This window comes from Gorilla gorilla, chromosome 3 (genome assembly GCF_029281585.2).
Source record: "Gorilla gorilla gorilla isolate KB3781 chromosome 3, NHGRI_mGorGor1-v2.1_pri, whole genome shotgun sequence".
Lineage (NCBI taxonomy): Eukaryota > Metazoa > Chordata > Mammalia > Primates > Hominidae > Gorilla > Gorilla gorilla.
The window spans coordinates 161517096-161542759 of record NC_073227.2 but is presented as its reverse complement, the minus strand read 5'-3'; the positions used below and the strand labels follow the sequence as shown (position 1 = coordinate 161542759).

The 25664-nt window shown below is 41.0% G+C and overlaps 1 protein-coding gene across 1 annotated transcript in view; it reads left to right on the top strand.

Moving 5' to 3' along the window:
* Nucleotides 1-3642: 3642 nt before the first annotated feature.
* Nucleotides 3643-25664, top strand: part of TBC1D9 (TBC1 domain family member 9) — a 136226-nt gene continuing 114204 nt past the window's right edge. The window contains exon 1 of the mRNA XM_031010380.3: nucleotides 3643-4098. Coding sequence (XP_030866240.1) covers nucleotides 3969-4098 — 130 coding nt within the window. The 5' untranslated portion in view covers nucleotides 3643-3968. The remainder of the gene's footprint in view (nucleotides 4099-25664) is intronic.

Sequence of the window (25664 nt, the reverse complement as noted above, 5' to 3'; positions counted from 1 at the left end):
AGGTTCTCCTTGTGTCATTTCTTGTCTAGGTATATTTGATTGTCTTTTTTTTTTTCAGAGTCACATTTAATTGAGTAGGTAGCACTATGGGACTGGAAAGCCACCATAAACTCCTTATAGTTTCTCTAGTTTTTTGCAATGTCCTTTTACTACAGGTTATCACAAGTCATGATAATAATGGCATGATTTCCTGGAGAGAATGTGCTCTAAATCTTCCAAGAAACTAGAAAATGGCTAAGGATTTTAAAATGTTTCTTCTTTCCTCTTGATGTCCAATCTTGTTCTCAAAGCAAATTTTTATAAGCTTGTTTTGGTTACATTTTAATATTCACAAAAGCAGGGACTTTGTATGTTTTGTTCACTTTTTTTCACTCTGTCATCCAGGCTGGAGTGCAGTGGCGTGATCTCAGCTCCTCGCAACCTCCGCCTCCCGTGTTCTAGCAATTCTCCTGCCTCAGCCTCCGGAGTAGCTGAGACTACAGGTGCAGGTGCCACGTCTGGCTAATTTTTTGCATTTTAGTAGAGACGGGGTTTCACCGTGTTGTCCAGGCTGGTCTCGAACTCCTGAGCTCAGGCAATCCACCCGCCTTGGTCTCCAAAAGTGCTAGGATTACAGGCTTGAGCCACCACACCTGGCCTTGTTCACTTTTTATTCCAAGGCCTAGAGTATAGTAGGCATTCAATAATTATATGTTGAATAAGTGAATGAATGAATGAATGAATGAATGAATAAATTGTATAAGTAAATAGCATTTGGTACCAGTATATAAAAAAGGCCAAAGTAACTTACATTTTGGGGCTAGGGTATAGGTTTTGGTGTGAAACCACAACCTTAAGCAGCATGCCAAGGGCATGACAAAAGATTGTTGTAGGCTGGGCATGGTGGCTTCTGGCACTTTGGGAGGCCCCAAGGCGGGCGGATCACTTGAGGTCAGGAGTTCAAGACCAGCCTGGCCAACGTGGTGAAACCCCGTCTCTCCTAAAAATACAACAATTAGCTGGGCATCGTGGCTCACACCTGTAGTCCCAGCTACTCAGGAGGCTGAGGTGGGAGAATCACTTGAACTGGGAGGTGAAGGTTACAGTGAGCTGAGATCGTGCCACTGCACTCCAGCCTAGGTGACAGAGCGAGACTTTGTCTCAAACAAAACAAAAACAAAAGATTGTTGTAGGGGAAAAGGTGTGATATCTTTCCTTCCCATAAGGGTCATAGCCAACACACCGATAACAAAAGACAGGTTAACAAGAGAAAAGCACAACACATTTGTTTAATCAAAGTTTTAGGTGACATGGGAACCTTCAGAAATGAAGACGGAAAAACCCAGGGAAACCTGTCTATTTTTTTTTTAATAGAGATGGGGTCTCTCTGGTTTAATAGAGATGGGGTCCTCCTGGCTCTGCCTACCAAAATGCTGGGTTGCAGGCATGAGCCACCATGCCCAGCCTGTTTATTTTTTTGAGAGAGTCTCGCTCTGTCCATTTTTGTGCTTAGGTCCAATGAAGAGCAGGCAGCCATGTAGATGTGGTTGGACAAAAGGGTAAGATCCAATGGTAATAGACTGAGAACAGACCCAGCCTGTCTGTTCAGATTCTTCTTGGCCTCTCCGTGTAGCTTTCCCTCCTCCTGGGTTTAGAGCAGGACTCCTTTGGAAAGGGGACCTACTATCCAACAAGGCAGGGTAGATAATTTCTTTATTTCTCTATTCTTTATGTCTGCTCTTACACAGAAGAGTGAGGAATGGTAATATTTCTAGGTTTTGTAGCTTCCTTTGGGAAGAGGGGTTTTAGTTTCTATGACCTGCCTTTAGTTTCCATGACTCACTTTGGGGGAGAAAGAGAGGTGGGAGGCAGGAGGGCAGAAGGAGGTCAGAGAGAAACTGCTTCTGAGGCTTTTCAATCTCCTTTAGTTCAAAGTACTCAGCATGCCAAAGCACCATGCTTTGTGGTATCATTTTCCAAACCCCAACATGGTATTAAGGCACTCAGAGTTTTTAAAAATACCAATTATATCAAGTAAAAGAATACCTATGGAAACACTTCAAAAATATAAAAGTTACGTGATATATTAATATAATTTTTGCATATGTATGACTTGTAATCTTATTGTTTGCTTTTTATTTGCAGATTTTGTGACTGAAGGCACTGCACTGTGACCAAAAGTGCCAAATGAGTTTTTTGAGTCTGTGTTAAATATATGAGGTTTCCACTGATGCCTGGAAGAGGCAGATCAGTCTGTGTGGTAACATCAAGGGAAACTTCCATTCCTTGAGAGCCCAAGTGGTAGGAAGCGAACACATGAAATGGCAGTCTCATTAGAATGGCTGGTGACTTGCTCATTCGACTAATTGAAGGAATTCAACAATTCAAGTCGGAGCTACAAAAGTCACAATTTTGAAGCCCACACAAGAAAGTTTCATTTGAATCTTTGCTCGTTTGGAAAGGGAAAAGTCCCTAGGATTGCCCAGCATCCACAACAAAGCAGAGTCTGCTAAATTCCCATCATTTGGGAAGAGGAGCCTTTTTTTTTTTTTTTTTTTTTTTTTTGGCTGAACTATCCTCCAGATCTCCTGGGCGGGAGGGAAAAAAAAAGGTCATCAGATATGTAGGCAGATGGGCTGTGATCACCACTGGAAGCTCGAAGTATTTGGGGAAACTGAAACTGTCTAGGGATAAAGCTGCCCTGGTTTGTGTGTTTCTGGTTTCACTGATTAAAAAAAAAAATCCATCTACCAAGAGTGGATAAATTTTAAAATTCTGCCATGCCCAGTTTTCGAAGCCCCAAATGCGATATAGGAACAGCTGTGGTGTGAATTAGTTGGTCTAAGCTTTTGGGCCGCTTCCAACTTCTCTATTGCTCACGCCCTACAGGTCAAGGAAAGAAGTGATGTAATGCACTTAGCTAGGCCACTTTAATTACAATGGAATGGAGAGGGGGAGGGGTCACAAGCGGTGACAAGTTTAGCACATGACTTGCCCTGGGGATGCAGGAAACAAAAACATCGACGACCATTGGCTGCGTTGGCTTCCGACCCCGGGTCTCTAACCGAGCTCCAGGTCTGGAACCTTGAAACACTTTTCCTGGGAAAAGGGGTGGCGCTATCCCATAGAGCGTCAACCTTAAACACAAACAGCACACACGCACCCACGCAGGCTGGCGGCGTCCTCCCTGCTGGGATGGGCGTCGGGCCCAGTGCTTGGCACACGGTCCCCAGGAGCTTCCCCCGAAGGTTCCCCCGAAGCCAGCCGCAGCTGCTCAGCTCGGCGCGCGGAGCCCGCGGTGGTACCGAGTCCGCACAAACCCGGACCCGCTCCAAGTGAGCCGCGTTGTCGTCATTCATTCGCAGTGTCCGGAGCGTCCTTCCAGCGGGGAGCTGGGCTTCCCTAGTGGCGCCTGCGGCCCCGACACGGCGCGTTAAGGCGCGGCGACTTCGGGAGCTCGAGCAGGTAGAGACGGGAGGGGCTCTGGAGCTCCAGTCGGCGCCGCGGGAGCAGCAGCGCCGGAGCCCAGATTGGCCCTGACCGCGGGGCCGAATCCGCTCGGGTGGCCCTTAGCCCTGCCTGCCGCCGAGCCGGATCCCGGGACTGAGCTATACCACTTCCTCCTCCTCCCGCTCCCTTCCTCCTCCTCTTCCTCCTCCTCCCGTTCCTCCCGCCGCCGTGGGCCGGGAGCCGGGCTGCAGAGCGCCAGGCCGGGCGTCTGCGGCCGCGGGCTCTCGCGGGGCGGCGACGCCGCGGGGAGGATGCTGCTTGCCGCGCCCGCGTCCTCACCGTCCTCCCGGGCCGCCTGCTGGGGCTTTGTTGTGGCCCGGACGCCGCGGGCCACCCCCTGAAGTCGCCTGCCGCCGCCGCCGCACCTAGCGGACGGGCGGGCGGGCGCGCGTGTGCCCAGGAGTGCGCGCCTGTCGCGGTGGTGGGTGCAGGACCCGACCCACGGGCCCATTGTGCGCCCGCCCGCGGCGGCCAGGACCATGTGGGTGAACCCGGAGGAGGTGTTGCTGGCCAACGCGCTGTGGATCACCGAGAGGGCCAACCCATACTTCATCCTACAGCGGAGGAAGGGCCACGCCGGCGATGGAGGCGGCGGCGGCGGACTGGCGGGTAAGGACCGTGGCCGATCCCTGCAGGAGGGGAGCCGGGAGCGCTGCGGCGCCGCCCGCGGCCCTGGGCTGCAGGCTCCGGAGACGCCGCCCGGTCCCCTGGGGCTGGGCGACCCGCCCTGCCTCGTTGTATGCGAGGCATCGAGAGTCGTGATGTTCAGGTTGGGCAGAGATGCTTCTTTTTTTGACTCTGTCAGGCTTGGGGCCCTTAGCGTACTGAGCGCTCTTTAAGTGGATATGTTGAGGAGAATGGGAAAGAGTGAGTCTGGGGCGGAGGGAATGTATTATCCCTTATATATTGAATGCATCATTCCCTTCCCCTCCCCCCCTTAAAAATATTGTTTTCCAAATGGAAAAGAGGGATGGAAGAAGGTTAATTTTTGCTCTACTTTCTTTACTGGCAACAGCAGGATCAGGTATAAAATGCTCTTTTGTTTCCAGGGAAGCGATAAGTACGGAACTGATGTGGTCATTTCCTATATGAGTTATGACCGAAGAGAATGAATACGGAAACAGGAATTTTTTTGTTTCACCTAATTAGACATAAAGCAAAGCAAATTGTCTGGTTCAAGTTGTAAAAATAATTGGCTGTATAACTGCATTTTAACTATTTTTGCTCAATCACTTCTTCCCTAAACCCCCTCCCTTCGAGGTATTATTGTAATTGTTGCTGAAGCCATGTCATATCATTCAGGATAATAAGATCAGTCAGACCCATATCCAAAGTAGTGCCATATTAGAAATAATCTCGAACTCATACCATACTAGAGAAATTGGATCTTCTCCATCTCTGTGTTATTTAGAATGAACAGAAGTGGAATACTTTTTACAGTGAAAAAGTTAGCAGAAGAAATAGTAGAGGTTTCACTAGAAAGGAGACTGCAAAAAAGAGATGAACTTTGACCCTCCTCAGAGTTGAGCTTATATCAACCTCATATATCACCTGGAGTTTGCACAATAGGTAAATTGTTGCTTTCAAATGCTGTGCTATGAAATAAAGATTCTTGATATATGTATTTACTTTGATTATATTTATAAAGTAATTTTCTTAAGATTAAAATTCAAGTGTCATGTGGTACAATGTATACTGGTATGTTTGAAGGATCTTGATTCTACCAGAAAAGATAAATCTGCAGAGCTCCAGACCCCATTCTGGAAATACTTACTAGTGATCTGATACCAGGATTTTCCAGTTCATTTTGTAGAAGTTATCTAACTCTAAATGTTAATATGTAATTTACATATCTAATATTGGAATCAGCCCACATTGTCCTTTTTTTTTTTTTTTTTTTTTTTGAGACAGAGTCCTGCTTTGTCGCCCAGGCTGGAGTGCAGTGGCGTGATCTCGGCTCACTGCAACCTCCTTCTCCTGGGTTCAAGTGATTCTCCTGCCTCAGCCTCCTGAGTAGCTGGGACTACAGGCATGCACCAACCCGCCCGGCTAATTTTTTTTGTATTTTTAATAGATGGGGTTTCACCATGTTGGCCAGGCTGGTCTTGAACTCCTGATCTCAAATAATCCACCCACTTTGGCCTCCCGAAGTGCTGGGATTAAAGGCGTGAGTCACCTCGCCCGGCCCATATAGTCCTTTAAGCCTAGGACAACAACACAGAGTAGATAATTTATTGTAGTAAAAAGAGAACATTTCCTTCTGCAGTTAATCCTCCTACACCTTGTAAGCATTAAGTATTCATTTACCTGTGTCATTTGTAATAGGATGTGAAAAATTCAGGGATTCAGAGCCTTCTTTTTCTGCTTAACATTTGTATTGTGTTCCTACTGGTTCTTAGAGCTATAACTGACTACGGTCCACTTGAAATCTCATCTTGTCATCAATGACTTATTTCACTTAGGTAAAATTACATCTTGTAAATTGAGAAATCACAGCGATTGCACTTATTAATGGAATAATTGAAATTGTCATGAGTAAAAGTATTTATGACAACAAAGGCTATTTTCAAGCAAGAGAGGTAAAATGTTTGGTCTAATACCTTGGTGCCATGTCAAATGTAGCAGGAACATTTTAGAAATGTTATACAATGTGTAGTATATTCTGATTCTAATGTAAGTTCATTCATTCACTAACTCACTAAATCATTTAACAAATATTTGTTGGCAACTTCTAGAAGTGCTAATGTTGTGAAGCTCAAGCCTAGTAGAAGACAGGTATTGATGAAATAATAACATAAATTAAAGTAAAATTGCCACTCTACAGAGTCCCAGCAGAAAACAGAATCCAAATGAAGAGAGATGAGTGAAAAGACAACTTCGAAAAATAGAGGCATGGTTATTTGAACTGGTGTAAGGCAAACCAGAGGCAGGACTCTCAGGAGTCCGTGAGAGCTGGAGCCAGGGAAGAGGAGCTTGAGCCTGGAGAGAAGCAGCTACTTGTAAAAACATAGACTATAGCAGAAAGGGAGTGGGGAGTACATGCCCTGACTTCTCTCTTCTCCCACCCTCCCAGCTTCTGCCACTGCCTCCCATCCCTGGAACCCAATAGAAGCCAGCTAAGGAACTGGGCATGGTGGTGTATGCCTGTAGTCCCAGCTGCTGGGGAGGCTGAGGCTGGAGGATGGTTTGAGCCCAGGCATTCGAATCCAGACTGGGCAACATGGTGAGACCTTATCGCTAGAAAAGGAAAAAAAAAAAAAGAATCTAGCTGGAAAGAGTCGTGGTGATGTAGTTTCTTGGGATCAGCCTCCCAGGAATGGATGGGGGCAAACTGAGAATGATCAGAACAAATATCATAAGAAGAGGAACATGATGTTGGTTAGTCCCAGTTAAGTGATGGGGTCTTGGAGGTGGAGGCAAAGGAAAGATTCCTTGAGGAAGTGACGCTTGAGCTTAGAACTGAAGAAAGAAAAAGATCTGCCTGTGAGGAGAGGAGGGAAGAGTAAGTGTTAGGTATCAGCTGTTGGAGATTTTCTGGAAGATCTCAGGACCTTTACATAATATGCATTATCTGGATCAGTGTACGTGTGTACACCCAGCAAATAGATGACAGATGAGTAGGGAAACTTGCTCAGTGTGAACTGGCCAGAAGTGCTCTCAAAGTGTGGTCATCAGGGAGCTTGGAAAGATTAGCACAGAAAGCTATAAAAAACAGTAGGTCAAAGTTGAGGACACTTAACATTTTTTAAAAATTAAGATATTCTAGGTTCCTGATTCCAAGCAATATGTATAGGCATTGGTGCAATGAAGTCTTCCATTGTGGATGCATTTGATTGATTTACTTAACCCCCTTTGACTGAGATTTCATACATATACATAAAATTACAGAAATCAGATGCAAAGTGCAGTGATCTACTACAATGTGAACACTTGGCAACCAACACCAGGATAAAAAAAAAATAGAACACCAGGATAAAAAATATAGAACACTGCTAATGTGCCAAAAGCCCCCTTGTGATTCTCAGCCAATCATTGTCACCTCCCCCAAAGATAAAGACTATCCTCATGTTTTTTTGTAAACACTTCCTTGATTTTCTTTGTAGTTTTTCCAAAGAACATATCCCTAAACACTATATTTTGGTTTTGCTTTTTTTTTTTAAGCAAGAAATGAAATGGAATTATAGAGTATATATTCATTTGTGTCTGGATTCTTTTGCTCAGCCTTGTGTATGTGATATTCATTTTGTTGCTGTTGGTTGTAATTCATTCATTTTTCTGTTCTGTGTAGAAAACTATGATATGAGTATACCACAATTTATTCATCTCTTTATCAACTGTATTGTTGGTGGCCCATTGGATGGTCCATATGGGGGCATTATGGATAATGTGGCTATGGTCATTTTGGGGCATGTTTCTTGGTGCCTGTGGGCATACGTTTCTATTGGCTCTATAAACAGGAGAGGAATTGCTAGCTCATAATGTATTATCAATTTCAGTAGATGATACCAGTTTTCTAAAGTAGTTGTACCAATATACTCCCACCAGCAGCATATGGAAGTTTCCCTTGTTCCATCACGTATCCTTGTCAACACTGTCAGTCTTTGTAATTTTAGCCATTGTTGTGGTTTTGGAGTAATATCACATTGCAGGGTTAATTTGCTTTTTCCTGACTGATGAAGTTGAGCATTTTTCCATATGTTTATTAGCCATTTGGAATATTTTGATATATGATTGTTCAAGTCTCTTGTCCGTTTTTCAACCGGATTGTCTTTTTTCTTACTAACTTGTAGAAATTTAAAAAATATGTTCTGGGTATAAGCCTACTGTTACATGTGTGGCAAAATCTTCATTTGTTCCTTACCTATTTACTCTGTAAAGGATGAACAGAGATTCTTAATTTTTAAAATTCCTTAAGTCCTTTTTAGATACCATTTCCTTTTAAATACCATTTCCTTTATGGTTAATATTTTATTGTGTTCTGTTCAATAAGTCTTTTCCTGCTCTGTGGTTATATAGACATTCTTCTATATTCTAGAAATGTAACAGTTTTAACCCCCACCTTAACATGTACAGATCACTGGGAATTAATTTTTGCATATTGTGTGAAGTAGGGGTTAGGTATTGTATTTTAAATTTTTTGTGGACATTCATTTGCCCCAGCATGATTTATTGGGAAGAATATTCTGTCTTCACTGTTCTGTAGAGCTACGTTTGTCATAAATCAAGTACCCGTATGTGTGTGGGTCTGTTTTGGGTTTTCTAGTCTATTTCTTTTGTTTATTAGTATATTCTTGCACCAACACCACACTGCAGTTTTATTTTAATTTTCTTTTAGATTCATGGGTTACATGCACAGGTTTGTTACATAGGTAATTGTGTACTGTACTTTTATCATAAGAGTTTATATGCAGTAGATCAAGTTCTATTATCTTGTTCTTTGTTTTCTACAGGTTTCTTGACTATTCTTTGAGCACAATACAGATGCTCCTCTACTTACAGTGGAGTTATGTTTCAGTAAGTTGAAAATATTGATGCATTTTTTTAACTTAAAATATCCTCAATTTACAGTGAGTTTATCCAGATGTGACCTTATTGTAAGTCAAGGAGCAAACCGAATTTGTATAGCTTCCACATCATTATGAAGTAAAAAAAAAAATTTGTAAGTCAAACCATTGTAAGTTGGGACCCATCTGTATTTTAGAATCAGCTTGCAAAGTTTCACCAAAACAAAACAACAGCAGCAACAAAGATGTTAAAACTATTGAGATTTTGATTGACATTACATTGAGTCTGTAAATAAATTTGGGCAAAATTTTTACCTTTATAGTATCAAGTCTTCTGGTCCATGAACATGGTATATTCCTTTATTTATTTAGATCTTTACAATTTTTTCTGGGTGTTTTATAGTTTTCTGTGTAGAGGTTTTAAGCTTCATTTATTATATTTTTTCCTAGGTATTTCATATTTTTTTCACTCTGTTGTATATTATGTCTTTTTAAAATTTCATTTTCTGTTTCTTTTTTACTGGGATGTAGAAATATTGCTGTTTTATATATTCACCTGTATCCATAATGTAGCTAACTTAAGAAATGAATTCTAGTAATTTATCTGTAAATTCTTCTTTTTATTTCCTGCATACACAACCATATCATCTGCTAATATTTACAGTTTATTTCTTTTTTAATTCTTATGCTTTTAAAAATTGTCTTTGACTTTCTTGACAGGCTAGGACCTCATATACAATTATGAATTGATGTGGCAATTGTACATACTCTTATCCCTTCCCAGGTCTTAAAAGAAAGACTTTCAACATTTGTTCATTGTTAAGTATGGTGATTTTTATAAAATTTTTTCTTTCTTTTTTTTTAATTTTTGTTCTCCTTGCCTGTTTTCATTTTATTTTATTTTAAGGAGTTCTTATTTCTAGTTTGCCAAGCGTTTTTGATTATATTTGGATGCTGAATTTTTAAGAAATGCTTTTTCATTTTTATCAATGTATTAGTGATTTTTCTTTTATCCTGTTAGTGTGGTAACTTATAGTAACTGATTTTCAAGTGTTTACCTGAACTTGCATTTATAAAGCAATCCTAATAATATAGCATTATAATTGTAATATATTCCTGGTGAATTGAGCATTTTATCATTATGAAATGTTCACATGTATTTCCAGAATTGCTTTTGTCTCATTCTTATAGTTAGGATAGATTTATTTGGTTAGTATTTTTATGGTATCTCTTTTTCAGACTTTCACTTTCAACTCTTCTGTATCCTTATGTTTTAGATATGTCTTTTATAAATAGCAGATAGTTGATTTATTTCCTTTTTATAATGTTTAATAATTTAATTGTTTTTTATAAATAGAGATGGGGTCTCGCTATATTGGCCAGGCTGGTCTCAAACTCCTGGCCTAAACCAATTACCCTACCTTGGCCTCTCAAAGTGCTGGAATTACAAGTGTGAGCCCCCATACCTGGGCATTTGACTTTTTTCTTACTCAATTTTGAAAATTTTGGACTCTTAATTGTATTATTTAGTTAATGTCCATGTGACTTGGATTTAAATCTGCTCTTTTATTAAGTGCTTTATACTTTTTCTAGCTACCTTGTGTTCTTTGTATTTTGCCTTCCTTGCTTTTTGGTGGGATATGGGAATAATTCTTTTTAAGTTACACTTTTTGAGACTCTATTAGCTAGAAGTTTTATATTCATTTTATTATTCTTTTAGTGGTTATTCTGGACAATACATATGCAGTTTTGACTCATCAAATTATATTATTAACCAGTACTTTTTTTTTACCTTTTTTTTTTTTTAAAGGAAAGCCAGGGTCTCACTGTGTTGCCCAGGCTGGTCTCAAACTCCTGGCTTCAAGTGATTCTCCCACCTCAGCCTCCCAAATTGCTGAGATTAGAGGTGTCAGTCACTGCACCTGGCCATTATTTGTTATTTTCTAAATTGACATGTTAAATCTTTTCTCATATATTGCAAAGACCATGGAATACTTTAACTCCCCACCCCCAATTTACATACCATTTGTGTTGTAATAGTATATTTTAATTATTAACGTATTTTCAACCCAAGGACATGCAGTTATTACTATTTTTAAAGTCTGTATTCAGTTGGATCTCTACACGTTTACCATTTTTGTTTTACTTTCTTCTTCCCTCTCTGACCATTTTTCTGGAATCTGTTTTCCACTGCCAGAAAAAACATCATTTACTCTTTCCTTTAGCGAGGACCTGCTTGTGACAGCTTTTCTCAGTTTTTGTTTGTCTCCAAATGTCTTCATTATGCTTTCTTTCTTGAAGGATATTTTTGTTTTGAATGGTTGGCACTTAATATGTTTTAAGCATGGTTGAGACATCGTTTCTTTTGAGGTAAACTGTCACTCTGAATTGTTCTTTTGTAAGTAATATGTCTTTTTTCTCTAACTGCTTTTAGGGTTTTCTCTTTGACTTTGGTCTTCTGCAGTTTTAATATGATCTAGATAATTTGTGATGTTTAAAAATCCTGCTTAGGGGTAGTAGGTGTTCTTTAATATGTCTTTCCTTGGTTTTGTAAACTTCTCATCCACTGTCTCCAGATATGGCCTTTCCTTCATCCCCTCATCTCTCTTTCTGGCACTCCAATTACATGTGTGTTAGACATCTCATCGTATCTTCTATGTCTGTTACCTTTTAAGTTTTACTTCATTTTGGCACTTTTTTCTGATCTCTGTTCCAAGTTAATAACTATCTCCTTAACTATATTTAATCTGTTCAGCCCCCAACCACTTTTAATTATTTTTTTAAATCAAAAATTCCTATTTGGTTCATTGTCTAATTTTCAGTTGTTACAATTCTCAATCTTATTTTTTGTCTCTTTTGAGCAAGTATGGTTCTTGTAAGGCCTCAATTAACTTAAATATCTCGAGCTCTTTTAAGCCTGTTCTGCTGTCTGTTTTTTCTCCTAATTTTCATTCATGCTCTGATGTCATTTTTTATGTCTGGCTGCTTTTGATTATGAACTGGACCTTGTACTTCTAGTTTGTGAAACTAATCTGAAGGAGAAGATAATGTTATTTTCTATGAGAAAAATTTTTTCTGCCAGTTGCAAACTAAAATCAGTAATTTTTGGTACTGATATATTTTCTAGCTGAGCTCTAACTTGAGTGGATTTGCCTACTTAGGATTTACAGTTATATTAGGTCATAGCCCTCCATCGTCCCAACCCAAAGAGGAAAGGGTGGCATCATTAGCTGCCCTACCTCTTTGGTGGTACTAACTCCTATCCTGGTCCCCCCAGTCCAGGATTCTGTTAAAAGCACATCCAGACTCTCAGCTTACTCAGCAGCCCCTTATGGAAGGGTCACATGCCTCCCAAAATAATCGTTACTCTAAAATATAGAGCTCTCCCCCTTGGAGCCTGTCTTTTTTCAGGTGTGGTAACTTGTTGCTTTTTATTTTTTGATATTTTGAAATATATTTTGTCCAGTTTGTATAGTTGTCCTGATTAGTTGATATTGGTATAGATTATCTTATCTGACATTATAAGGTAGATGCTATTATTATCCTCAGTATGTAGAAAAGGAAACTAAGGCCTTAAAGAGATTGAGTGATTTACCCTAGGTCCCACACCTAATAAGTGTGAGCCTATTTGATTTTGTATTTATTATTCTTTTTTTTTTTTTTTGACAGAGTCTCTCTCTGTCATCCAGGCTGGAGTGCAGTGGCACACTCTTGGCTCACTGCAATCTCCACCTCCTGAGTTCAAGCGATTCTCCTACCTCAGCCTCCCAAGTAGCTAGGACTACAGGTGCATGCCACCATGCCCGGCTAATTTTTTTGTATTTTTTTAGTAGAGGAGGGCTTTCACCACGTTGGCCAGGCCAGTCTCAAACTTCTGACCTCAGATGATCTGCCCATTTAGGCCTCCCAAAGTGCTGGGATTACAGGCATGAGCCACCACATCCAGCCTATTTAGTATTCTTCTTTATATGCATTTATTTATTTATTTATTTATTTATTTATTATTTTTATTTAATAGAGATGGGGTCTCACTATATTGCCCAGGCTGGTCTCAAAATCCTGAGCTTAGGCAGTCCTTCTGCCTCTGCCTCCCAAAGTGCTAGGATTATAGGCATGAGCCACTGCGCCCGGCCTATTTAGTATTCTTTACAAGACTGATGTGCTTTGGCTGTGTCCCCACTCAAATCTCATCTTGAGTTGTAGCTCCCATGATTTTCACTTGAGTGGGAGGGACCCAGTGGAAATAACTGAATCATGGGGGCGGTTTTCCCCATACTGTTTCGTGGTAGTGAATAAGTCTCACGAGATCTGATGGCTTTATATGGGGAAAACCCTTCCGCTTGGCTCTTATTTCTCTCTTTGCTGGACGCCATATGAGACGTCCCTTTGCTCTTCCTTCATCTTCCACCATGATTATGAGGCCTCCCCAGCCATGTGGAACTGTGAGTCAATTAAACCTCAGTCTTTTGTAAATTGCCCCCTGTCAGATATGTCTTTATCAGTAGCATGAAAATGGACTAATAGATTAATTATAATGGTGTATATTAATCTTATTTTCCTCTTATAACCACCCCCCATTTGAAAATCTAATAAAAGCTATGGACTCTACCTTGAGAAAAATGAAAGCACTCCAAAAAATTGCATGCAATTTTAGGAGTTTAATGGATCTCAGGTGAATTAGAACGTAGGGGCTTCAAGTTAAAATATCTCAAGACATGGAGACAGTTTCTCATTATACAAAATCAAATGTGTGATTTCTTCAGTAAGCTGTTCTCTCAGAAATGTGTTTGTGTATCAACTATGTTTAGGGCGCTGAACTTTACAAAGATGTAAAAGAAAGAAAAAGCCAGTTTTTGTTGGGTCACATTATTAACCTTGAGATGAAACATGGGTGAACAAATTCGGGAGATTTAAGAACATACGCATGGAGATGGTAAGAGTGCAGACTAATTAAGTCCATATCAAATTGTTCCATCTGAGTTAGAGCATTGGACTGTCCAGGAATTTGACATAGTGCATTCAGTGGAGACGTCCACAACTAGGGAGACTTTCCATTGTATAATCAAACAACCAAATAATTCCCAGAAATGTATGAGAAATAACAAAGTGATATTCATGAAGCCCTGACTGGTTAGGAGGTGTATGTTTTTAGGATAAATGCTTTCATCTTGCCAGCTTGTAAGTACTGTATTAGTAAAGTTGCAACTAGTAGTGCTTGTGTATTTATTTATAAATACACAGGGGGTTAGGGATGCCAATCCCCCATGCAGTCAAAAATCTGTATAATTTTTGACTCCCCCAAAACTTAACTACTAATAACCTACTGTTGACCAGAAGTCTTACTGATAACATTAACAGTTGATTACACATATTTTTTGTTATATGTATTATATACTGCATTCTTATTGTAAAGTAAGCTAGAAAAGCAAGTGTTATTAAGAAAATCCTAAGGAAAAGAAAGTATATTTACTGTTCATTAAATGGAAGTGGTTCGTCATAAAGGTTTTTGTCCTCATCGTCTTCACAAGGTTGAGTAGGCTGAGGAAGAGGAGTTGGAGGGATTGGTATTGCTGTCTCAGGTGGCAGAGGCTGAAGAAAATCCCTGTGTGAGTAGATCCAGGCAGTTCAAACCCACGTTGTTTAAAGGTCAACTGTAATACAAAAGCAGTTAAAATTTATGTTAGCTCCTAATGGAACTTAATGTTATAATTGGTGTCAATGAAAAGAATCAAACTCTGTAAAATATTGAAAGAAGTTTATTCTGAGCCTAATATGAGTGACTATGGTCCAAGGCACATTCTCAAGAGGTCCTGAGAACATGTCCAAGGTGTCCAAGGTGGCTGGGTTATAGCTTGGATTTATACTTTTTAGGGGGATGGACATAAGACATCAGTATATGTAAGGTGTACATTGGTTTTGTCTGGGCAGACAGGACTACTCAAAGAGGTGGGGCTTCCAGGTAACAGGTGGATTCAAAGATTTTTCTGATGGGCAATTGGTTTAAAGAGTTATTATCTATAGACCTGGAATCAATAGAAAAGAGTGACTGGGTTAAGATAGGAGTTGTGAATAGAAAGGAGTGACTGGGTAAAGGTAAGGGGTTGTGAAGACTGAGATTCTTTTTTTTTTTTTTTTTTTTTAAACACTCTTGCTCTGTCACCCAGGCTGGAGTGCAGTGGCGAGATTTCGGCTTACTGCAATCTCTATCTCCCAGGTTCAAGCGATTCTCCTGTCTCAGCCTTTGAAGTAGCTGGGACTACAGGTGTGTGCCACCACACCCAGCTAATTTTGTATTTTTAGTAGGGACGGGGTTTCACTATGTTAGTCAAGCTGGTCTCAAACTCCTGACCTCAGGTGATCCACCCGCCTTGGTCTCCTAAATTGCTGGGATTACAGGTGTGAGCCACAGCCAGGGCCCCAAGGCTCTTACGTAGATGAGGTCTCACAGGTGGATGCCCTTAGTGGCAATAGATGGCAAGTGTTTTCTACTCAGACCTTTAAAAGGTGCTAGACACCTAGCTAATCTCTTTAGGATCAGAAAAGGGACCTGATCTCTGTTTTAATGTTAATGCTGGTCAGTTGTGCCTGAATTTGAAAGGGAGGAGGGTATAATGAAGCACGTCTGAAAACCCACCTTCGCATCATGGCCTGAACTAGTTTTTTGGTTTCTTTGAAGTTCCCTTGGCTGAGAGAAAGGGTCCATTCAGTCAGTTGGGGGGACAGAATTTTATTTTTGGTTTATATTGGTGACTTCTATGTGTTGGGGTGGGCAGTAGTCTATAGCTGTGTGTGGAGTTGGCTCATAATACATATTATTAATAGGAAAATGCTGCTGACAGGAAACATGACTAGACAAAAGCAGATTTTGCTTGCTTGTTCCATGAATCGCCCCCACCGCCATCCCATTATTATTATCAACTTTAAGATAATTTTGTTCACAGAATTCCATTGTCCATACCAATTTCTCTTGAGACTGACTTATTCTACAAAGAAACCGTGGGAATGAATGCTTATAATTTGTGCAGGATTTGACATGACATTTAACAACTTCTGGGTGTTTGTAAACTGGCCACAAAAACTAGGCAAGAAAAAATTTACTCCAAGCGTCCTTCTAGAAATTTGAGGAATCTGAAAGGTTGAGGCAGACCTGCTGCTCTAGGGACACTGCATATCCTTTCTGCTTTGCCATCCTCATGCACAGAGAGGACCCACTTTATGAAGAGTCAGATTGTGAATTGTGATATGGTTCCCAGGGCTGACCACAAAAGCCTGTTTTGTAGTTATGTACAGAACAGGATTTGTAATTATTTGGACCTAGGCAGCTTACAATGCCAACAGCTGTGGTAGGTACCACCTTGAGTTCTGAGTCTTGGAGGTGGAAGCCCATGCCTGCTTCATGGCACAGCAGTGTGCAGGGAATGCCACAGACAAAAGCCCTGAGGGTGGCTCTTTGCACAGCGTCTTTGTGTTCTCTGCCTCCCTTACTGACTTCTACTCCTTAGTCCTTCACTTAGTAAGCAGACAACTGGATTCAAATCACAGCTCCACCTGTTGGACATGCGATTTGCAAAGTTTCTCTTCCTCTCTGAGCTTAATTCCCTTATTTAAAATGTGGCTTAATCACCTTTTAGCACCCATTATGAAGAATCTGAGATAAGTTATGTAAAATACAGGAAACATAAAGAACCATTCATAGATGATTGTCCCATCGTTGTCCTCCCTTGGTGATGATCTCATGTAGGTATTAGGAGGCAACTGGCTCTAATTCACAGCAATGTGTGAGTAATGGAAGAGTTCTGCAGTTTACAGAGACATTACATTTTCTGAAGGATGCTGTTAAAGCAAATGGATATCTGTCTGATATTTAGGCAGTTTGACAACATTAAGTCAAATACTCCAAATACTTTTTGGAGAAGATAATTTTTGATCAGCAACCTTAAATTGTTTCTACGTAACTCCTTCCATCTGTCCTTTCCTCCTTCCTTTCTTCCTTCCTCCCTCCCTCCATCTCTTCCTTTCTCTCTCCTTCCTTCCCTTCCTTTTCCTCCCTTCCTGATACTGTATGTACATTTTGAAAGCTCTACCAGTAAAAGGTAGTTTCTTTCTTTCTCTTTCTCCTCCTCCTCCTGCTCCTCCTCTCTCCCCTGCCCCTGCACCTTCTTTCTTCTCTCTTTTCTTTTGTTTCCTTCTTGCACAAATAGTCCTCTCTGAGAATGGCAAACTGGAATCACCAGGGAGAGGACTGGAGTGGGAAAGACAGGAGGAGGGGTCACCTTTTCTCTTTGGGGGTTTGTGGGGAGTGTGTGTATGTATAGTTACTAGGAATTTGTAATTTGAAAACATCCTCTACTAGTGAAATTAGAGAACTGTGAAGAAGTCAATAACCCACCTTCTGCTTTTCTTTGTTTTCTTTTCTTGTCAGATGTGCATTATAAAAAGCCCAGTGGATGAGTCAGTCTTTTTTTTTTTTTTTTTTTTCGAGACAGAGTCTCACTCTGTTGCCCAGGCTGGAGCGCAGTGGTGCAATCTCGGCTCACTGCAACCTCCACCTCCCAGGTTCAAGCAATTAGCCTGCCTCAGCCTCCTGAGTAACTGGGACTACAGGTGCCCGCCATCATGCCCAGCTAATTTTTATATTTTTAGTAGAGATGGGGTTTAACCATATTGGCCAGGCTGGTCTCAAACTCCTGACCTCATAATCCACCTGCCTCAGCCTCCCAAAGTGCTGGGATTACAGGTGTGAGCCACTGTGCCCGGCGAGTCATTTTTTAAGGTGTTCTGCAATTGCCACTGGCTTCTAGTTGATTTCAAATGGCATGTCACAGTTTTGCTGTTAGCTTTGTTGATGAAAAAATCCAAACTCTGTAAAATATTTAAGGAGATTTATTGAGCCAAATGTAAGGACTATGACCCATGACACAGCCTCTGGAGGACCTGAGAACATGTGCCCGGGGTCATTGAGTTATAGCTTGATTTTGTACATTTTAGGGGCACAAGTTACAGGCAGACGTGAACCAACACATGTAAGGTGTACATTGGTTTGGTCTGGAAAGGTAGGACAACTCAAAAGGGAGGGGGCTTCCAGGTCATATGTGGATTCAAAGATTTTCTGATTGGCAATTGATTGGAAGAGTTAAGTTATTGTCTAAAGACTTGGAATCAATAGAAAGGAGTTTCTGGGTTAAGATAAGGGGTTGTGGAGATCAAGATTTTTATTATGTAGATGAAGCCTCCAGATAGCAGGCTTTAGAGAGAAAGATGGTAAATGTCTCTGTTTTGTTTTTGTTTTTGTTTTTATCTGGACAGGGTCTGGCTCTGCTGCCTAGGCTAGAGTGCATTGGCATGATCTCTGCTCACTGCATCCTCTGCCTCCTGGATTCAAGCCATACTCCCACCTCAGCCTCTCAAGTAGCTGAGACTACAGGCACTTGCCACTACACCTAGCTAATTTTTGTATTTTTTTGTACAGACAGGGTTTCACTACGTTGCCCAGTCTGGTCTTGAATTCCTGAGCTCAAGCAATCCGCCTGTCTCAGCCTCCCAAATTGCTGGGATTACAGGCGTGAGGCACCACACCTGGCCTGATAAATGTCTCTGATCAGATCTTAAAAGGTGCTAGATTCTTAATTAAATCTCTTCTGGATCTGGAGGAGACTTGGAAAGGGAAAGGGATTCTCTACAAAATGTAGATTTCCCCCACAAGAGATAGCTTTGCAGGGCCACTTTAAATATGTCAAAGAAATATTTTGGGGTAAAATACTTCAATTTCTTTCTTTAGGGCCTGCTATTTCTCATGTAATGCTATACTAGAGTCACGCTGGAGTTTGGTATCTTCTTGCTACGAAGAATCTGTTTTGTAACTCTTAAGATCTCTGTTTTAATGTTAATACTGGTCAGTTTTTCTGGAATTCCAAAGGGAGGAGATTATAATGAGGTATGACTGACAGCCCTCACCACCCCACCCCCCTCTATTCTTCCCACCATGGCCTGAACTAGTTTTTCAGTTTACTTTTGAAGTCCCTTGGCTGAGAGGAGAGGTCCATTCAGTTGGTTGGAGGGCTTAGAATTTTATTTTTGGTTTTTAGGTTATTTACATATTCTTTCAGGGAACATTAGATTGCTAGATTTTCTAGTTGTGAGATCCACTCAGGAAATCCATTAAGATTTTCCTTCTAACTCTCCACTGGAGATCTAAGTTAGGAACTTTCATTTGGATGAAACTGACAGCCAAAATGAGTGATTGAGGTATAAGTCTCACTCCTCTCTATTTATTAAGCCAGCTTTAGGGCATGTCTGGGAAAAACACTAGCACAGACACATCTGTGGCTGTTTTTCCAAAGAGGTTTTCCAGAGGTTTAATATTTATATGTTTCCTTAAAGCAGGGGAAGGCATGTAGGAAGAGGGGAAGGTATGATGTAAGGCAATGGTTACATTCTTGGGACACTTTAATTAGTGCCCAGTGAACCTGCATTTTACATAAGATAAGGTGAATGTTTGAAGAGAAAGAGCGAGTAAAGGGGGAGTTCATTACGTAGACCCTCTCTGGGTAGGTGGAGGAAATGAACCTTGTCTTTCTCCTGCACCCAGGAAGATAAGATTGTAATTGGGTATTACTGGTGTGGAAAACACTTTAGTTTTAGGAGCTAGACTTAGATTGTTGACCTCAAGTTAAAATTGTCTGTCCCTGTTTATGGAAATCCAGAAAAGAATTTACTTATTAAAGATCTTTTAGAGCAGTCCTTCAGCAGATGCCTGAGGCCTTTTACCTTTCCGTGGGAAGCTGGCTGATACATAGTGTTAGGAACAGCTATTCATTTGGAAGAGGCCTGTTGTATGACTCAGCCTCTGGACTGAAGTTCAGGGGTCTAGAGATTATTAATCAGGGGCCTAAAATCAACTCTTTTACTTTATATCTGGGTGCAAGGAGCACAAAGCTAGATGAAGATCCATGAGGTGATGTCAGAAATGCACACCCATAACTGTACCTCCACTCCTACCTTTTCAGCTCCATTATTCTAAGGCATGCTGGGCAGATACTTGCTAGAGTGAAGATCAAGCAGAACATTAAGGATTTGGTCTCTGTTTACACTGAACAAACAAAAGGGAACTCTTGTTTATCTAGTTCTGTTTCTTCTAGATTACTTTTAATGCTTCTGTTTAAAAAAAAAATTTTTTTTTTCAATGTGTTAGGGTCTTGTTATTGCCTAGGCTGGTCTTGAACTCCTGGCCCCAAGCGATCCTCCCACCTCAGCTTCCCTAGTAGCTGGGACTGTAGGCATGTACCGCTGTGCTCAGCTTTAATGCCTCTTAATAAGGAAAATTCTACCCTTTGGTAGTATGTACAAATGAACTTTTAAAAATTCATTTTATAATTAACATAGACAATATATAGACAGAAGAGCTAAAATTTGCCGAAAATCTGTGATTCAGGCATCCTGCTGAGAACTTTTTCTTTCTCTAATTTGATTGTCATAACAACCTTGTAGGTTAGATATTATTCCCCTTTATATATGAGGCAACTGAGTTCTCAGAGAAGTATTTACCTGAGGAAACCCTGGTAGCATAGGCAGAGCTTGGATTTGTACTCATTTTTGACTGAGTTTAGAAAGAGAAAAGGATTAAAATGGGAGATTATTTTTACAAAAGGAGGGAGGAAGATGATCTTACAATGCATCCTTTAGAAAGCTAAAGGAAACTTGGGCAAAGTGAGTTCCAGTCTTAAAAGTTCAGTTTTGAGCTGGGTGCAGTGGTTCAGCCTGTAATCCCAGCACTTTGGGAGGTGGGCAGATCACCTGAGGTCAGGAGTTTGAGACCAGCCTGACCAACATGGAGATACTCCGTCTCTACTAATAATACAAAGTTGGCATGGTGGCACACGCCTGTAATCCCAGCAACTTGGGAGGCTGAGGCACGAGAATCACTTGAATCCAGAAGGTGGAGGTTGTGGTGAGCTGAGATTGTGCCATTGCACTCCAGCCTGGGCAGCAAGAGCTAAACTCCATCTCAAAAAACAAAACAAAACAAAATTCAGTCTTGAGTGTGGAAATGAGGGAGCTAGTAGAGTGAGGCTGTACCTTCTCCCTTCTCCCGTGTTTTGATGTCATTGGCTATTGGTTGTCATGGATTATAGTTATATAACTGTATGCCAGGGGGAAGTGTGAAAACTATGTGGATTTTCTCAAAAAAGTTTTCCAATCTTTCCCCATTTTAAGGCTTCTAATCTTTTCCCCATTTAAGCTGTCTTTGGGACCACAATGTAGAGCCATTCCAAAATATAAAATTAAGAGGGCATTGGGCATTTGACTGGAAGACTAGACAAGGAAAGACTTGTTTTTATGAATGTCCAACAAAGAAGACAAATATTCATGCTTATTGTGAGGGTGGTCACTCTCAAAGTTTTGTAAGCCAAAAAGTGTCTAAAACAATCTCAATTTAGAGGTTTATTTTGCCAAGGTTGAGGATGTACCAGGGAAAAGGAAACACAAGTCACAGTAGGATCTGTGTCCTGTGCTTTTTCCAAAGATGGTTTTGGGAATTTCAGTATTTAAAGGGGAAAGAGCAAGAAGGAGGGGAGGAAAAAGGGAGTAAAAAGTGAGAGAGAGGTAGGCAATGAGGCAAGTGGTTACATTCTTAGGAGGCTCTGATTAGTCCTCAATTAATCTACATTTTACATGTGAAAAGAAAGGGGGGGTCAATTATGCATTCATCTCATGCTCAGCAAATCCACATTTTTACATAAGATAAAGTAAGCATGTGAAATTACAGCTATCTGCTTGGGAACAAAAGGAAGGCAGTTTTTGCATAACTCAGTTCCCAAGCCTAACTTCTCCCTTTCAGCATAGTGAGTTTGAGGTCCCAAGATTTTCCTTTCACAGTTTCTAGAGAACAAGAGAGGAGAAATGCAAGTTTGACATACCATATCGATTTTCATTAATGTAATTTGTGTTAAATGTCATAAAGATTTTCTTTGTTTAATATCTGTTTATTTTTCCTTGTGGACATAAAACTATTATTAAAGTTTTCATAGGATCATTACAACCTTGGCTCTCAAATCTATTTTTTCTTTTAGCAGTACTTGAAACTGGTAGCAATTTCGGGAGGTCCTTGAATAATGTGAGATTATATACAAGATTGGTGGAATTAACTGTGAAGGTGTATTTTTCTGGAACTGAGGCTCTACTTTTTATCAGCTTCTTAAATTAGATTGTGAATCAAAGAATTAAGAGCCGATATCCTAATGTCTGACATTCCTCAACTCCAAATTTTCCACCAAAGCGATTTTCAGGGATTTAGTATTGTGCTTGCAGCAGGATTACTATAAATTGTAAGACATCTTATATCATTTCCAGGAAATTCTCTTAGCCTTTCAACCAGTTGAAAATGTTCAGTTCACTATGTATTGTTTAAACAATAGGAATGTATCACTGTCTGTGACTACAAAATGATAAACATGTTAGTGCTTGTCTCTTACTCTTATCCTGGTACACAGATGTGGATCCCTTCAACCACAGCTCTTAGTTTCTTATTGTGGGGAAGACCCTACGGATGTGAATTTGAGTGTGTGTGTGTGTGTGTGTGTGTGTGAGAGAGAGAGAGAGAGAGAGAGAGAAAAGGGAGGGTGTAGGGAGAGAGAGCTATTCAGGCAGAGATAGACAGAGAGATAGAGAACGGAGGGAGAGAGGGAACAGGGCATGGAATAAGAAAATGGAGGGTCTTTCCTTAATCTAGAAACTGATGTTGTCCTGGCTGTCCCTCTTCCTGCAGATCTTCCACTCAGGGGCCCCTCACTAGGATTCTCTCTAATGTAGAGCAGGGGTCCCCAAACCCCAAGCCGCAGTCCAGTACTCAGGAAGGCGAGCATTACTTCCTGAGCTCTGCCTCCTGTCAGATCAGCAGCAGCATTAGATTCTAATAGCGCCAACCCTACTGTGCACTGTGCATGCAAGGGATCTAGATTGTGGGCTCCTTATGAGAATCTAATGCCTGATGATCAGAGGTGGAACAGTTTCATCCCGAAACCATCCCCACCCCTGCTGCCCCCACACCCTTGGCCATGGAAAAATTGCCTTCCACAAAACTGCTCCCTGGTGCCAAAAAGATTGGAGACCGCTGATAAAGAGCATGCAGTTCTGACAAGTGACTCCACTGGTTGCCTTTTGCTAATTCTGCTTCCCCACAGGGGAATGGAGAGAAGAGTGGGGTCCAGATACAGCACAGTGTGTTGGCATTTCCTTTTTGCACTCTACAATTCAGCTCTCAGCCTAATCATTGTACAGTTCTGATTGAATAGCATGGCTAACCCTACAGATCATACTCTGCTCTACTTAACTGTCAGGAGGCTAATCTTCATCATAAGAACTGCAAACCCCTCTTCCTGTTCTCTGTTTTGCAGTGGGGTCACTTCTAGTTTCTCAAATATGGCTCTGCTTGAGTGTAACCACTGATCCTTAGGAAGAGGGTGCCATTTGCCCTTTGACTTTATTTTATTTATTTATTTATTTATTTAGTTTTTGAGATACAGTCTCACTCTGTCACCCAGGGTGGAGTACAGCAGCATGATCTTGGCTCACTGCACCTCTGCCTCCCGGATTCAAGCAATTCTCCCGTCTCAAACTCCCAAGTAGCTGGGATTACAGGCACATACCACCATGCCCGGCTAATTTTTGTATTTTTAGTAGAGATGGGGTTTCACCATGTTGGCCAGGCTGGTCTCAAACTCCTGACCTCAAGTGATCCACCCACCTTGGCCTCCCAAAGTGGTGGGATTGCAGATGTGAGCCATCGTGTCCAGATGCCCTTTGACTTTAATCTGTTTATCTGCTGTCACCTGTTCCTCTGAGCCCGCTGTCTCCTTCCCCCTCACTTTCTCCCTAATAAAACCCAATTTTCCTTCCTGACAACCTCAGCTTCATGGTATATTCTAGGGAGGTATCATGTAGCTTTCTTTTTGTAAATGATTCATAAATTTGTGGGTCATTATTTTTCAGAAGCCTGCTAATCTTATCAGTATCATTCCAGTTTCAGGGTGTGTTTGCCCAGAAAAGCACTTGGTAACTTTTTTACAACATAAATAGGTTAGGTTGTGTCCTTGATAGAAATATGTATAATGAGCTGTGATCCATCCCCGCTTTCTTAGTGCCAGTAAACACTCTGGTTGTCTAGCAAAAGACAGCTCTTATCTCTTGTTGTTGTTGTCATTTCAGTTTGTCACAGGGACTGTGCGCAATTGGATGTTATTGTACACCACAGTAGGTCTTGCTATTCACTGTGCAATAACTGTACTAAACTTTGACATGTACACTTTTATTTTTATTTACTTATTTAAGACAGGGTTTTGCTCTGTCATTTGGGCTGGAGTGCAGTGGTGCAATTATAGCTCACTGCAGCCTTGAACTCCTGGGCTCAAGTGATTCTTCTGCCTCAGTCCACAGGTAGCTGGGACTACAGACACATACATGATGCCCAGCTAATTTTTTGTGATTTTTAGTAGAGATAGATCTCACTATGTTGCCCAGGCTAGTCTCCAACTCTTGTGCTCAAATGATCCTCCTGCCTCGATGTCCCAAAGTATTGGAATTACAGTCCTGAGCTACCATGCCCAGCTGACATATGTGCTTATAAAAGTCACTTGCAGATTTTTATTTCTGATGTGCCTATAACCCATTTCATTAAAGTTTAGATGAACACAGGATTTTATAAAGTCCTTAGATAAATACCTTTTTTTTCCACTCTTATTCACCAGCCAGATCTTTGTCTTAGAGAGCCCATAATGGTTATGCAGAATGGGCAATAGTATTTTCAAAAAGCTTAGTAAATGTAGGCAGTTTCTTTAGGGTTAATCATCTTTCAAAGGGCCTTAGGAATGTCCTTCAAACAGAATATAAATGTCAAAGAGAATATCTCTTTCTGTTTGAAATCATTTGGGCAGGTTGAAAGAATTTGATAAAGGGAAATTCTATATTTAATCTTTCATTGTAAATTATATATGCAATGAAAGAGTTTAAACATTTTTGGAGTTTGCTATCTTAAAGGCCTTTCTGGAATGTAAGGAAACCCAGCAGTGGTGTCTGCTAAATATGCGACTGTAGTTCTTAACTTCTTTGAGGCTGCTTTTTATCTGAAAATGGGAGTGATTCCTCCTACCACCTCACATGTTTATTGTGAGGGTCAAATGAGATACTGAAAGCAAAAAACATTAATTAGGTTTTTCAGATTTGTGTTTATTATTTTTATTTTAGAGACAGGGTCTTGCTCTGTCACCCAGGCTGGAGTGCATTCGGCTTGATCATAGCTCATTGCAGCCTCCAATTCCTTGGCTCAAACGTTCTTCCCACCTCAGCCTCCAGAATAGCTGGGACTACAGTACACCCCACCATATCCTGATAACTAAAAAAAATTTTTTTGTAGAGATGGGGGTCTCACTATGTTGCCCAGACTGGTTTTGAATGGCTGGCCTCAAACAATCTTCCAATCTGAGCCTTCCAAAGCACTGGGATTACAGGAGTAAGCCACCGCACCTGGCCTGCGTTATGTATGGCCTAATATGGTATTAGGATTCTGTGTTCCTCAATGTAGTTTTCTCTTATCAAAGTATCCACCATCTGGCTGGGTGTGGTGGCTCGTGCCTGTAATCCCAGCACTTTGGGAGGCCAAGGTGGGTGAATAGCTTG